The following is a 16,735-nucleotide window of genomic DNA, read 5'->3' on the forward strand; positions in this document are numbered from 1 at the left end:
ACAAAAATGGTTGAAATCAAACAGATCTGGTCAAAATAATTTAGCAGTTGGAGGAGTTGTCTGGAGAGAGTGTGCATGCTGTGAATCCCACCCCTCTAATCTCTTAAGGGGTAGGGGTGGGAAGTGTGTCTCCTTAATTTCCACCCTGAGAGTGGGGCCTCAATGATACCACCCAGGGAACTCGATGCACTGGGGTCTCACTCATGCTTGACAAAATGCTACAGACTGGAGGGTTCCAGAAGCAGCCTGTGGCATCAGAGGGAAAAGCTTGACGTGAGAAGTACCTGAGCTTCTAATATGGTTTTGCTCTGTGTCCCCACCCAAATCTCATCTTGTAGCTCCTATAACGTGGGAAGGACCCAGTGGGAGATAATTGAATCATGGTGGCGGGTCTTTCCCATGCTGTTCTTGTAATAGTGCATAAGTCTCATGAGATCTAATGGCTTTAAAAACTGGAGTTCCCCTGCACAAGCACACTCTCTCTCTTTGCCTGCTGCCATCCATGTAAGATGTGACTTGTTCCTCACTGCCTTCTGCCATGATTATGAGGCCTCCCCAGCCCAGTGGAACTGTAAATCCATTAAACCTCTTTCTTTTGTAAATTACCCAGTCTTGGGTATGTCTTTATCAGCAGCATGAAAACGGACCAATACAGCTTCCTTCACTGTGGGTCAGAGGAATATACTTTCTGGGTGCCTGTAAAGAACCCAGGAAAGAATTGTCAATTGGGGATTATCTAAAATGAATCTTGCCATAAGAGATTCTGCCAAGGGTAAGTCATCCTCAGCAGAATAGTCTGGCCAACCTGAAATATATAACCTGAGAAGTCATAAGTGTTCTCTTCATTCCCTGTACCAGTCACGCAGGTTATGTGTCTACTGGATTTACTTCCCATAAGTGCAGCACAAATGGGAATTCATTCTAGAAGAACAGAAATTGGGATTTAAAAATAATTTGTACTCAGGAAAACAGGGAATAGGAATGATATTATGAAATGAGCTTCCTCTATCCATTAGATATTTTCTATATTATAATTTTCTCAAGCTAGATTTTATTATGTAAATTAAATGGAAATTTTAGTGATTATCCTGTGAGTTTGTGCTGTGTTAATTTAGCTATCTCACATACCAAATTGCCAATCTCCAGTCTGTGATATACATATACACAAAGCCCAAAAGACTTTTAAACATATGGAAGTGCTTTTATGAAGTACCATCCTTATGTCAGGTTATGAACATTTCTGCACCAAAGTGATTTTTTCACATTAAGATGGTGTAGGATTAGGTTTGCCTACATGCAACAGACACTGAAAATCAACAGAGGCTGTTCATATAGGGTTGTATTATTTCATGTAAAGGGTCTGGAGGATAGCAGGACTGGTATGAAAGTTCTATGTATTGTCAGAGACCAATTCCTTCCAGTTTTCTGCTCTGCCATCCTTGGGTAGGACCCAAGATGGCTGCTGGAAAACAGTCATTTTGTCCCCATTCCAGGCAGCAAGAAGGAAAACAAAAGAAGGACTTTCCCTGGAAGTTCTTTCCAAGGAAACAACTATGTCCACTTATGCTTAATTGTCCGGAACCAGTCACTGATCATATCTAAGTGTAAAATAATCTGAAAAATGTGGTCTGCAACACCAGGCACCCAGCTAAAGTTTGGGGATTCTATTGATGATGAAGAAGGAATATCTAATATTGGGAGATAACATTTGCCGCTGGTATAGGAAACAGAAGTTAAGAGTTGTCTTTGGAGTCAGATGGCTTCTTTTTAATTCTTGGCTCTACCACTTACAGGGTTGTAACTTAAGTCGAGTCTCAAACTTTCCATGTCTTCATTTCCTTATGTGTAAAGTGAGAATTGTAGAGTTGTCACAAGCATTTAATGTGAAGATATTTAGAACAGTTTCTGGCCATGTGCTGTTATTACCATTATCCCCATGATTTACTATAACCTACTATGCTATAGCTAGTATAGCCTCTGGAGTTTGTTTACAAATCTAGTTGTAGAACCTAGTATGATGCCTGGCACTTAATAGATGTGGATAGATGGATGAATGAATGAGGCAGACTGCATGAGTCTTAAATAGTGGAGCTTCTACTTTCTAGCTGATTTGCCTGGGCATTATTTAATCCCTTCCAGCCTTAGTTTTCCCTTTTTTAAAACAGAAATAAATTATACCAAGTGTTCTTCATTTGCACCTCCAGATCCACTCTCCACTCTTCTCACCCTGCTTTGTGCCAAGGAGGCTGACCTCTAGGGTTGGCTGCAATGAGCTCCTTGCCTTCTGGCTTTCCACTGGGTGGGCCCATGGGAGGCACTGGCAGGTGACCAGAGGTGGGAGGAGAGGGAGCTTGGACATTTATTTCTGTGATTTCCTCCCTGTAGGACCATGGTTTGGCAGTGGCTGGGTTTCTGTTATGAAAGATACAACTATCAGGTGGCCCTCACTACAGCTGTAGGTTGTTCTGAGTAGGTTGATACAACTATCAGGTGACCCTCACTAGAGCTGTAGGTTGTTCTGAATTACAGTAACTGTTCTACCCTCAAGGTTCTCCACTATTGCTATCCTCAGTGTGCTTCAATAGTGTTGATTTTCTTAATGGTTCCCACACGTTTATAAAGAGATCCTTCATTAAATTCTCCTCAGTTCCCAATTTGATTGTTTTTCCCTTCTGAGACCATGATTAATATTAATACATAACACTCAGAGGGTTGCTTTGAGAAGGTGTTGAAATAATGCATTTAAAGTGCTTAGTACATTGTCTGGCACAGAATAAGCACTCATTCTGCTCCACTAATGCTATGATTATCTGTTTCCTTTTACTCCTCTATTTTATGTTTGGCAATATCTTTGTTTCATATGATTTTCAAAGAGTTGGTTGATTTGCTGAAATGTTTTACTGTTAAAAATCATCAGAGCATATCTAAGCTTAATTTTTACACTTGATCTTAGCCAAAAGGCTGAGAAGCAATCTAAGCTTAATTTTTTGGTAAATCTTATACCTTCAAACAAAATGGTGGCTACTAATTTTTTCTCAAAAGATTTTTTTTTTGCTGTTAAAATAAATAAGACCCAATGTAGTGTCCCCTACCATCGACTTTGAAACCTGAACATCTAAGAAGAAGAGTAGTTGAGCTAAGGGTATATGGATCAAAGCTGGGAAATTTGGCTGGGAGGATAGTTATTCAGGAGGTTGAGGTCTTGGAGAGCAGTGCTCTGAGAAGCCAAGGATCTAGAGAGCCATGGAGTAGACCAGGAAACCAGCACCAGAGACTTAATAAAAATGGTTTTGAGTAGGCTAGACTCCTGGTTATAGAAAAATCTTATTACTAAAGCAAAATGGACCCAAAGCGTCTGACTATAGCCATGATACTCTTGCAGTTGAAGGCTCTGGTTTTCTAAAGAGTGGTCTCTCTTTAAACAACAACAACAACAACAACAACAACAGAAAGTCTAGTGGTATTAATGTATTCTGAGGCTTCATGAATATCTTGGGGAATCTAGTCTTTCAGATAAAGTAATGGATTTTCTTGGTGATGAGTTCTGGTTCTTGGCTCTGAACCTCCAGCTTCATGATCTTCTAGAGTTTTGTATGGAGAAAATATTGAATCCCTTACATCCATTTTTGTTCCTTTGATCCCTGAGATGCTACCCTTGATGTTTCTGCAATTGGTTTGAGTACATCTTATAGTTTGCAGATTTTTCCACATCACAATAATTGCTTAGTAATTAATTGAATTATGCTGTATGACAGAGTGAATAATAATGATGATGATGATGATGATGATATCTGAAGTCCTTGTGATTTACAAAGTGATTGCTACAAACATTTTCCTACTTAGGGTATTTAAAATATACCAACCCTGAAAAGGATAAAGAAGGAAATAGAAAGTAGGTAGAGTTAGTATATTTAATTGAATGCAGTTCTTTCTGTTTCATAGAAACAACCAATTTGCTTTTTATTTCCCAACAGCATCCAGTAATTGCTATTTTTACATATTTATGATGAAATAATTGACAGCTATGATCTATTACTTATTTTTAATGTCAACTAGAGTCAACAATTAAAATCAGAATGTACTTCAATAAAAACATGTTTTAGTAACTGACCATGTTTAGTGAAAATTCATTTTTCTTATATGTGGCTTCTATGTTTCCAGATTTGGACATCAGAAACACATGAAAAGTTGTCACAAATGTGTTTAAACACAGAATGGGCTGAAATGAAGAGCAAGGCTTTATTGAATGAGGAAACAGTGAGCTCTGGGATTATCGAAAGGTATTCTTAATACTTTTCTTTACTTTATAGAATGTGGACATGCAGAAAGGACTTGTATAAGTAGCAAAAAGGTATAGTGACCCCAGTTCCACACTAAAGGAACACATCAAGCACATTCGTCTCAAGCTTCCATGCTTTCTGCTCATGCTGTTCTCTCTGTTTGGGAGTTTCTTTTCGTCAATTGTTTACCAATCAACTCTCTACTTATTCTGGGCCCAGCTAAAATGCCATTTCCTCTTTATATGTGTGTTTTTTTTTTTTTTTTTTGTGGCCCAGGGTTCTGACTATCAGGTTTGAACCCCAGCTCTACAATTTACTGTAAAAGTTATTTGGTATTTATAACCCAGCTTGTTCACCTGTAAAATGGGAATTACAAAAGCATCTACTTCTTAGGGTTGTTATGAAATTTAGATGAAATAAAGTATGAAGTGTGCATAGAAGTATTGACTGACATGCAGTAAGAATTAGGTAAGCTGTCATTAATCAGAATTAATTGCTTTTCTATTTTTGTTCTCTGAGTATTTTATGTCCTACATGACAGTTGGACTTGCATTCTAGTTATTTATATGAAGGCATTTCCTCAGGAATAGAGAGTTCTTTGAGGATAGAAACTCTTTATTCATCATAGTTGTCATCCTGCATCCTGGTACAGTGCCTCCCCATCGAAGTGTATGACACATAGCCTTTGTCTTATACTGTAATTGTTGAAAAATGCAGTCAAAATAATGACAAAAATGCTAAAAATTCCATTGACTTGAGACATTTTGTTTTACAAAGTTCATAAAAGTTGCAAACATGAAAACTCTTTAAAAAGTAATCATCATAAAAATCTAACCCTAAATTAGTTTTTGTTTTGTTTTGTTTTTTGACCTGGAGTCTTGCTCTGCTGCCCAGGCTGGAGGACAGTGGCATGATCTTGGCTCACTGCAACCTCCGCCTCCCGGGTTCAAGCAATTCTCCTGCCTCAGCCTCCCGAGTAGCTAGGACTACAGGCACATGCCGCCACGTCTGGCTAATTTTTTTTGTATTTTTAGTAGAGACGGGGTTTTATCATGTTGCCCAGGCTGGTCTTGAACTCCTGAGCACAGGCAATCCGCCCGTCTCGGCCTCCCAAAGTTCTGGGATTACAGGCGTGAGCCACTGAGCCCAGCCCCTAAATTAGTTTTACATGGCTTTGAAAGTTTACACATTACACTCTAACAAGTTTTCTAAAAAATGTTATCTTGTTTTAGGGTCACTGGATTGCCTGCCACAGGTTTTGGAGCTGTCTTTCCTAGACATCCACCGGATCGGAGCAAAATGTTAGTAGTCCCTAAACTGCTACAACTGTACAAAATGTTTCTTGATTCAGAAGGTTTGTTTGCAGGGGCAAAGGTATGACAGGGTGAGCCAAGGTCAACAAAATGCCCTTTACATGACATCTTCGACTTGCCTTTAACCAAATATTTTCTCCTTTCACATGCACAACATTAATAACCATAATAATAAAACAGTAAATCCTCACTATTTGCAGATCCTGTATTTGTAAATTTTTCTTCTCTGTAAAATTTACCTATTTGTATCCTACAAGTCAATACTCGTGGTTCTGTCGTGGTCGTTTGTGGACATATGCAGAGTGGTAAAAAAGGGAAGGCACCAGATGTGCACAATCCCAACTGAGGTCGAACAGGGTGATGCCCTGCCTTCTTGGTTCAGCTCTCATTCTATAAACGTGTTCTTTTCACAGTCTATTCAGTGACACATTTTTCTAACTCTTATGCTTTTTGTTGGTGGTCTTGTTTAAGACATCCCTCAAGCATGGTGTTGAAGTGCTGCCGTGTTCCTTAGAGCAAGAAGGTTGTGATGTGCCTTTCAGAGAAAACACATGTGTTAGACAAGCTTGATTCGGGCATGAGTTGCAGTGTTGTTGGTCATAAATTCAAAGGTGATAAATCAAAAAATAAGATGTCTTTAAGCAGAAACAGACATAAAACAAAGTTTTATATTGATCGATTGGTGAAAATGTGACCAGAGGCTTGCAGGAACCTAACCCTATATTTCCCCTAAGATCAATGGTTCAATATTTGCTAATTCAGAGTTTGCAGCAACTTCATAGAACATTACTGTGAACAAAGAGAACTGACTTTACAGCAAGAGACTATTTTTACTGATATAAGAGATAAGTTTGTTTTGGCAGGGAAGCATGAATTCTTACTATAAAAGAAAAAGTTCTTATTCACTCATCTTTCTAAACATAAACTTTCATTATGTACAGGTAAGTGATGTGGAAATACACTTATAAGCATGAAAAAATTCTAAGGATTGCATTGTGCATTGTGGGGTTGTTGTGAAGATTAAGCAAGTTAATATATGTCAAACAATTAGAGCAGTAACTGATGCATACGTACTAAATTCTCTGCTGGACATGGTGAACCTTTCAGTTTATAAACTCATATCAGTTCAGAGAAATTTTCTTGATTTATTTTATTCTTATTGTGTTTTCTCTGTTTTCTCTTTTGGAAATCCTTTATTTGAATGTTGGATTTCTCGTCCTGATCCTAAAACTTTCCTGTCTTTTCTCATCTTTTCTTTTTTATCTTTACTATCTACTTTCCTCTCTGTTTCTTCAACTCTACCATTGAATTATCTTTCTGTTTTCTGAATCCTTTTGTTTTTATAGGATTTTTTTTTTTTGGTTTCATGACTTCAGTATCTTCTCTTTTCTATCTGAAGATGTTAATGAAAGTTTTAATGATAGCTTTACAATTTTTTTTATTCCCCATGCATACTTTCTGTTTTCTCCAAGATGCCTTTTGTTTCTGTTCTTTATTTGTTTGTATGGTATCCATCTTCCACGCTAGAGACATTTTCCTCAAGCACCTGCTAATCAATCCTCTGCTCATGATTAAGAGATGGGGCTCCGAGCCTGTGAGTGAGGCTTACTGCCTTGGAGATTCCCTGGAAGAATCTAGGTGGGTCATTATTTCAGAGAAGCCCTAGTACCAGTACAGTCATGCATTGCATAATGTTGGGGATATGTTCCGAGAAATGTGTTGTTAGGTGATTTCATCGTTGTGTGAACATCATAGAGTGTACTTACACAAACCAGATGGTCTAGCCTACTACACACTGAGGCTAGACGGTAAAATCCATTGCTCCTAGATTATCAACCTGTACAGCATGTTACTGTACTGAACAGTGTAGGCAATTATAACACAGTGTTAAGTATTTATGTATCTAAACATATCTAAACATAAAAAAGTACAGTAAAAATACAGAATGAAAGATAAAAAATGGTACACCTGTATAGGGCACATGCCATGCATGTACCCTGCAAGACTGGAAGTTGCTCTGGGTGAGTCCATGAGTGAGCAGAGAGTCTATGAATGTGAAGGCCTAGGACATTACTAAATACTACTGTAGACTTTATAAACACTGTATACTTAGGCTACACTAAATTTATAAAACAATTTCATTTGTCCATTTTGCATTGCTATAAAGGAATACCTGAGACTGGGTAATTTATAAAGAAAAGAGGTTTATTTGGCTCACAGTTCTGCAGGCTATGCAAGCATGGCATCATCATCTGCTTGGCCTCTGGTGAGGCCTCAGGAAGCTTTTACTCATGGCAGAAGGTGAAGGGGAGGCAGGAATGTCACATGGCAACAGCGGGAGCAAGAGAGAGGGGAGGAGGTGCCAGGGTCTTTTTAACTACCAGATCTCATGTGAACTCTCCTTACTGCAAGGAGGGCACCAAGCCACTCATGAGGTATCCACCCACATGACCCAAACACCTCTCATTGGACCCCACCTCCAACATTGGGGATCACATTTCAGTATGAGATGTGGGTAAGTCAAACATGAAAAATACATCAGCAATATTTGCCTTTCTTCAAAAAGAAATTTACCTTAGCTTGTTGCACCTTTTTTACTTTATACCTTTTCTTTTTTTTTTTTTTACTTTTGGACCCTTTTAGCAACACTTAGCTTAAAACGCAAACACATTGTATAGCTGTATAAAATATTTTCTTTCTTTATATCCCTATTCTGTAAGCTTTTTATTATTAAACAATTTTTTTTACTTTTAAAACTTTTTTCTTAAAAACAAAGACACAAACACACACCTTAGCCTAGGCCTACACAGGGTCCGGATCATCAATATCACTGTCTTCCACCTCCACATCTTGAGCTTCTGATAGGCCTTCAGGGGCAATAACATGCATGGAGTTGTCATCTCCTGTGATAACAATGCCTTCTTCTGGATACCTCCTGTAGGACCTGCCTGAGGCTGTTTTACAGTTCACATTTTTTTAAATAAGTAGAAGAAATATGCTCTAAAACTGTAATAAAAAGCATAGTATAGTAAGTGCATAAACCAGTAACAGTTGTTTATTATTGTTATCAAGTATCATTATATACTGTACATAATTGTATATGCTCCACTTTTATATAGCTGCCAGCACAGTAGTCTTGTTTACACTAGCATCACCACAAATATGTAAGTAATGCATTGTGCTATGATATACAAAGGCAACAATGTCAATAGAAATTTTTCAGTTCCATTATAATCGTATGGAGTCTTCATAGTACATACTGTACAGCCTGTTGTTGACTGAAAGGGCATTATTTGGCATACTCTATTTTAGCCTGTCCTTTTGGGCTGGTCATATTTCCAGATAAGCCTCTTCAATCTCCCTTCTGAAGGGTGAAGAGTGGGCTGATGCCTGTGTTCTTAGAGTGAGCAAGCAATTGGACTGGGACATCAGTATGAATACTGCATTATGTATGGTCACTGAATTGAATTGTGTTTTTGATTAAGGACTCTCTTACCCTACAGATGAATAAATTTCTAACTTTCTGCTAAGGGAGGGGAGGGGCAGTTACCTGGCAGTTGGGGAAGAGCTTTGGAGCAACACCTGTTTTTCAGATAGCTCTCCCCACAGGCCTTTGCTGACTTAGGATTCATTCAGCTTTCTGCTAAGTCAGGCACCACATGTCAGTCTTCTCTTCAGTTCCCAAAATTTGTTTCTCTTGTCCTTTCTCCTGTTCTCCATATTCTTATCGGTCAAAAAACAAAACAAAACAAAAAAAACACTTTCTTAAGTCTCTTTACTGTGGTTTTAGTGGAGCTTTTTGAAGAAGCAAGATTCGATGTTCATCTTAACTCTGATGTTATCAGAGTTATCAGAGACTTGATGTTATCAAGTCTCACCTGATCTGCAACCTCCTCTAGAGGACCTTCCCATACCTACTGCCACTCCACTCCCCATAACTTGGTTAGGTCCCTCACTGTGGGTGCCCATAGCACTGTGTGCTTCTTTTATGCGAACACTATTAATATTTGTTGCAATTGTTTGCATTCTTCTTGTTCTTGCTAAATTCAATGCTCTGAAGGGAAAGACTATCACAATTCTGTCCCCAGTGCCTAAAGAGAGCCTAACCTGCAGCAAATACACCACAATTATCTCCTGAGTTAATAGATTAATTATTTCTGACGTTGAACAGCAAATTATAATAGAAGAGGATTTGGCTAATTCCTATCTTATTTGATTTAGGGGTTCAAGGCCTTTAGAGCCAAAATTTGTTCTCAATTCTTTTTGGTAAATGCATTTGAAGACATAGTTTCTTTTAGAAAATCAGCCTTTATTAGTTTGAATTGCTAGAATTACTCATTTGTTTTATTTGATTCATGAGTATTAACAAGGAAATAAATACATGAACACCTTCAACCGGCCCCTACTAATTCCATATGTAATTCTTTCTTTCAGTTAATATACACTAATTATAGAATGTTTCATACAGTAGAATGCTGTGGTGTTTTAGAATCTGCTCTCCTGAATATTAAATAATATTTTGCTTCTTGCCAACTCTACAGCTCTGAAAGTTAAATGTCAACTTTAAAAGGCAATGAATAAGAATGAATTTGCTCAATGGACCAAAATATGCTTCAAGTTATAAAAGAAAGACTGTAATCATAAGGTGAATTTAAGGTTTAGGTTACCTGTTAAGGGAGAAAAATCAGGATAAGGTATAGTTTTGTTATTAAGGAGACATTAGGTTGATGGACTTACCTTAAGTTTTAGATAATGTCCATTACACTGAAATGGCATTTGACTGACTCTCTTTCTCATAACTCAACCTGTATCCCACTGACTTTATTTTGGACCAATGTGAAGAAGACATAACACCTTTCCTCCATAAGTGGGTAGCAAACATCTCAATGAAACTAATTGAAAATCAGAACAGCTAGAATGTTTGACACCACCAGAACTTGTCACTCCTGACCTTAACTAAAGAAAAGCGCTCTGTGAATAATTCCTTCCATGTGCATCACAGATGGAGGAGATAGAGAAAAATAAATTGAAGTATAGGGAACAGTTAAGATGACACTATAGTGATATCAAAGACTTAAACTTTAAAAATGAAATTTATAGACTTTGAGTCCCGATTGAGCTTGTCTAGAACCAAAGCTATTGTTTTCCTTGAGAGTTGGTCTCAGTCCCATGAGTGAGTCTCCAAGGAATTGACAGTGGCCTATGATGGGCAGAGTGAGAGTCAAGAAGGCTCAAAGACCTCTCAGGCATCAAAAATGCCCATTTGGTCTCAAACTGTTAATAATACAGATGCACGTGTAGGGAGTCTCTAACATGGATAACTTATGTTATATGGGTAGAGACAGTAGAGGAATAGAAAAGTAACAAGAGGCACATTTCCTTTATGGCATATAGGAAAAGTAGATGGGAACATGAATATAGTTAGTAAGTCAATTTAAGAGTTTTTATTTGCCTTCCTACCTGATTCTCAAGCATTCTCAAGTAACTTTTACTTAATTTGAAAGTACTCTTTATGAGGCATGGAAAATAAATTCACTAATTATCAAAAGGCCCCAGTATATCTGATTATTTAATACAAAATCATTTTATGATTTGTCCATAGAACCAGATGATTGTAGCTAATTCATTCTAGGAAGTAAGGTTTTCCATGTACAAATCTCTGGGCTGTGTCTACGACCATTAAACAAGCGATCAGAAACCAAACCAGTAAAACAAACAACAACCAGAGCTGTATCAAGCAGATCCAGTTTTGAAAGGGAGATGTAGTAATAGATATAATTTTATGTTAAAATCTTATTTCTCAGAAGCCCTCATTTAAATATATACATAGAGTTCCTTCTCTATTCCCACTGTTTCACTTGACTTCACTTTTTTTTCTCTTTAAAAAAAGGAAGGAAAAAAATATATACACATATAAACATGTGTGGTCCCAGGATAATGGTCCACAGGAGAAGTCAGGCTTTTTTGATAGGGAAAAATCAGTTCAGGCAGGGTATTTGCTGTGTGAGAAGCAGGTCCATGGGGCCCTGAGTTTGAGGGCTCCCCAGGAGTACTGAGTTCCCACTGGAGGATGGAGAAGCACCCGAGGTAGACCTCACACAAGGTCAGCCCTCACTACTGCACCTTGTCGTTTTTACCAAATTTGATTGCCTCCTGGTGGTAGTGATTAGCGTATATTGTTGAAATTTCATAATAAATGACTCGTTTCAACAATTCATCCAAACATTTATGTAATCCACATAATGGGAGAAGAAAGAAATTAATAGTGTTTGGGATCACTAAGTAGCTTTTGGAAATAGTGTGTGTGTGTGTATGTGCATGTGTGTATATGTGTGTGTGTGTGTGGGTGTTTGCTTTTTTCAGAAAGAACATGGTATAGAAAAATAGGATAGGAAACCTGGGTTCTACTTCTAGGCCTGCAATAAACCTGCTACGTGACCGTGTGCTGCCTAATAGCCCTCTCTGGACTCCAGTTGTTTCCATTTGGAAAATGAGGGGATTGAACCAAATGATCTGTAAAGTCCTTTCCCACTCTAAAATTTTATGGCTCTAGGAGAAAGGCATCTATAGTTGCATAAACGGGCAAGTTAAATGAGGCCCAAAAGTAGTTCAGGCAGTTAAGTGTTCATTGTTGGGATGGAGCACTTATCCTTATGTGTGTGGAGTGGTCTTCATAGTAGCAGTAGCAAGCCTGAGCTGCAGTTTAAATTCTTCCCTTTTATTCCTCTCTCTGAGACATTAGCATCTATAAAACCTTTGGTACTCTTCAGGGGAAAGGGACTACATGTAAATAGTAAGAAGGATTTTTCTTTTCTCAAAGTACAGTACAGGACATTTATTTTGTTTTCTACTTATGCATTTGTGCTGTGGCTTGCTTCCTGGTAAAATATTACCCAGTTGTTGAACATTTCTCCAGAAGAAAAAAAGCTTCAAAAGTTACCCTATGGTGATGATGATGTGGTAGGCTTTGTGTCCCCACCCAAATCTCATCTTGAATTATAATCCCCATAATCCCCATAATCCCCACATGTCAAGGCAAAGACTGGGTGGAGATAACTGGATCATGGGGGCAGTTTCCTCCATGCTGTTCTCTTGATAGTGAGTGACTTCTCACCAGATCTGATGGTTTTATAAGGGCCTTTTCCCCCTTTGCTCACTCTTCTCTCTCCTGCTGCCCTCTAAAGAGGTGCCTTCCACCATCATTGTAAGTTTCCTGAGGTCTCCCCAGCCATGCTGAACTGTGAGTCAATTAAACCTCTTTTCTTTATAAATTACCCATTCTCGGACAGTTCTTTATAGCACTGTGAGAATGAACTAATACAGATGAGGAGGAGGATAAAAACAAAAATATGCAAAGAGGAAAGTGGGGTGATGAAAGGCCATGAGAGTGAGACAGGCTTGAATTCAGTTCTTGATTCTCCATCTTATTCATTGTAGGAGCTTTCATTTTTGTCTGGCCAGCTTTCTTCTTTTGGACAACATCCTCTCACCTATTCAGTGTAATTTGACTAGGCCATATTATGGATGGCTGACTGTGTTCCCCATTTCTTCCTCCCCACAAGCCCAAGTGTTGGGCACAAGATCCAGACCAGGCTATTCAGAGGATAGTTATTGGAGTTCTAGGGAAGATGCCCTGTCCTGCTCCAGTTTGCAAGTTATAGAGGACATCCTCCTTCTGTGGGAGTATCTATGTAGAAATGAAGTTAAGCAGAGATATGGGAAAAGACAGTTCTGATGACATTCTTCTTATACAAGCTGATATTTTCCTTTAAATTTTATCTATTAAGTTTGAGTTGGGTTTCTATAACTTATACTAATAAAAGCAAACACTTACATGATGCTTATTATGTACCAGGCACTATTCTAAGTGTTTTATATATGTTAACTCAGTACTCCCTACAAAAACTCTATGAATTGGTTTCATCATTATCTGAATTCTGTGATGGGAAATACAGAAGCACAGAGAAGTAAATAACATGTCCAAACTCTCACAGCTGGCCAGAGATAATGGCCAGGATTTGAGCTGAGATAGTTTAATACCAAAGCTCATAGCCACTCCTCTATGCTGCTTCTCTCAATAATAGGCCAACTAAGAGGCCTCTGGCACATACTTAAGTTTCCTGAACATCACTTGTCTTTGTAAACATGGAGAGAATAATGGCTATATTTAGTCAGGCCAGGCCTTAAGCATTGGATTAGTCAGTATTCTCCGAGAAACAGAACTAATATGATATATATGAGGAGATTTATCATGTGCTTACATGGTTATGGAAGCTGAGAAGTCCTACCATCTGCCTTCTGTAAGCTGGAGGGCTGAGAAAGCCAGTGGTGCAATTCACTTAGAGTCTGAAGGCTGGAGGGCCAGGGAACTCCTGGTTCAATTCTGAAAGCCTGAGAACTAGTGGGCCTGCTGGTGTAAATCCCAGAGTTCAAATGCCAGATAACTAGGAGCTCAGATGTCCAAGGTCAAGAGAAAATGGATGTCCTAGCTCAAGAAGAGAGAAAATGTACCTTTCCTCTTTTTGTTCTGTTCAGGCCCTTCATGAATTGGATGATGCCTACCTACAATGGTGAGGGTAAATCTTCTTTACTCAGTCCACTGATTCAAAAGCTACTCTATTTTGGATTAGCAAAAGAGATGGACAGATACAGACAGAATCTGGGCTATCTGGGCATTCTTTGGCCCAGTTATGTTGACACATAAAATTAGCCATGACAAGCACTAAGCTTATAAAGGAAATACTGGTGAAAAGTTATTTATCCATTTTGAAATTTCTCAAATCAAATGTTCCATTTCTTAAACTACCCGGGCTCCTGGTTCCTTAGACATGCCTAGGTCCCGGCTTGACATTTTTGCCCTGTGAGGCAAGAATGCTACCTGAGTGCCTATCACCAACTTGAATTTCCTGGAATGGATAGCTTGGCTGGTACTGAGTGGTGACGGCTTACTAGTTGGCAAGTTTGCTGAATTAATTTCGGAGTCAACCTAAATGCAATTTTTCTTTGCGTTATCCTTGCATATAGGATATCTCTCCTTAGCTGATGTATGTTGAAGCCAAATGACCGAGGAGGTGGGATATCTGGTGTTAGTATTTGGGGTTGTGACTCAGGTCCTAATGAGTTTGGTTTGGAACTTGGATTGTGTGCCTTGGCAAAGGATATTTTAATGGCGGGTAACAATAACCTATTCTATCGCTATCCTTGCATTGTAATTCAAATAATTTGATAAGAAAATGTATGTGAAAGCACATGATATAGTGCCCGTTAGATCTGAAGTTTTGGCATCCTGATGGGCTGATGGCTGACTCAGACCATTCTTTGTTTCCTGTAAGTCTTTATTGAGTCTAACTTTATTACAGTAGCCATTCAAGTTATATCTGCCAAGTGGAAAGTCAGGTTTCTCTGTAGTTTTGGGTGTGCTCAGTGAGGCCCTAAAACTAGCATTATGAAGATAGGCTTATATGGTTTATCTTGTGGCCACTAGTTTGCAGAGATGGCTGCAGCACTTTTTTCCCTCCCTAAACATGCATGCTGCTGCTCCCAGCAAGAGGCTGAGGTTATTTGCCTGCCCTCTGCACCTGGGCTGGCCTTATGACTGGTTTTGATTAATAGAATGTGGCAGAAATGATATCCTGGGACTTCTGATTACAGACATTAAGAAAAATAGTAGTTTCTACTTTCTGATTCTCAGATCCTAGCTGATATGCTGTGAGAAGCCCAAGACACATGGAGAAGCCACATGGAGGAGAATCAAGGCTTGTGTTTGACAGCTCCAGTGAAGCTCTCAGACAATAGTCAAAACAAACTGGAGCCATGTGAATGAGCTGTCTTGGATCATCCAGCCCAGTCAAACCTTTGGACAACTGTAGCTCTAACTAACATCACATGGAACAGATAAACCACCCAGCTGAGCTAATCATTCCACAGAATAATCAGAGATAATAAAATAGTTGTTATTTTAAGTTACTTTCAAGCCATAACAATAGGTAATTGAAACAACCTTCATATCTCTTAATACCATGCTTATATGGTCATTTCTTCTGATATTAAGCCTATAGGTATAGTTTTTGCCATTTCTAATCGATCAGAGATGCAAGCAGTTCAAATTGTGGGGACTGATGAGCTAATAAAACAATGTGCACAATAATCAACTCAAAATGGATTAAAGATTTAAGTGCAAGACCTGAAACCATAAAACTCCTAGAATAAAACATAGAGGAAAACCTTCTTGACATTGGTCTTGGAAATGAAAGATTTTTTTGGACAGACATCAAAGGTACAGGCAGCAAAAGCAAAAAATAAACAAAAATGAGACTACATCAAACAAAAAAAAGCTTCTTCACTGCAAAAGAAACAAAAATGAGGCTGGGTGTCGTGGCCCCAGCACTTTGGGAGGCCAAGGGCAGTGAATCACTTGAGGCCAAGAGTATGAGATCAGCCTGGCCAACATGGTGAAACCCCGTCTCTATTAAAAATACAAAAATTAGCTGGGCATGGTGGCACATGCCTGTAATCCCAGCTACTCGGGAGGCTGAGGCAGGAGAATAGCTTGGACCTGGGAGGCAGAGGTTGCAGTGAGCTGAGATCATGCCATTGCACTCCAGCCTGAGTGACAGAGTGAGTGAGACTCTGTCTCCAAAACAAAAACAAAAACAAAAACAAAAACAAAAAGAAACAAAAGTGAAAAGGCAGCCTATGGATGAGGAGAAAATATTTGTAAGCATATATCTGAAAAGAGCTTAATATCCAAAATTTACAAGGAACTCGTACAACTTATTAGAAAAAAAAAAAAAGCCTGATAAAATGAGCCAAGGACTTAAATAGGCATTTTTCCAAAGAAGACATACAAATGGCCAACAGGTATTTAAAAAGGTGCTCAACATCACTAATTACCAGGCAAATATAAATCATAACTCAAATGAGATATCACCTCATGCCTGTTGGGATGACTTTATCAAAAAGACAAAAGATAAGCGTTGGCAAGCATGTGGAGAAATTAGAACCCTTGAACACTGTTGGTGGGTGTGTAAAATGGTACAGACATTATGGAAAAAAGTACGGAAGTTCCTTAAAAATAAAAAATAGAACTACAATATGATTTATAAGTCACACTTCCAGGTACACATCCAAATGAAATGGAAC

General features: G+C 38.6%; 1 protein-coding gene across 4 annotated transcripts in view; it reads left to right on the forward strand.

The window, feature by feature from the left end:
• CFAP95 (cilia and flagella associated protein 95) overlaps positions 1 to 16,735 on the forward strand; it is an 85,359-nt gene that overhangs the window by 31,567 nt on the left and 37,057 nt on the right. For all 4 annotated transcript variants that reach the window (XM_063787759.1, XM_016960937.3, XM_016960938.4 and 1 more), the window contains 2 exons: positions 4,162 to 4,280; positions 5,513 to 5,581. In XM_063787759.1, the coding sequence (XP_063643829.1) occupies positions 4,162 to 4,280; positions 5,513 to 5,581 (188 nt within the window). The remainder of the gene's footprint in view (positions 1 to 4,161; positions 4,281 to 5,512; positions 5,582 to 16,735) is intronic.

Source organism: Pan troglodytes, chromosome 11 (assembly GCF_028858775.2).
Source record: "Pan troglodytes isolate AG18354 chromosome 11, NHGRI_mPanTro3-v2.0_pri, whole genome shotgun sequence".
NCBI lineage: Eukaryota > Metazoa > Chordata > Mammalia > Primates > Hominidae > Pan > Pan troglodytes.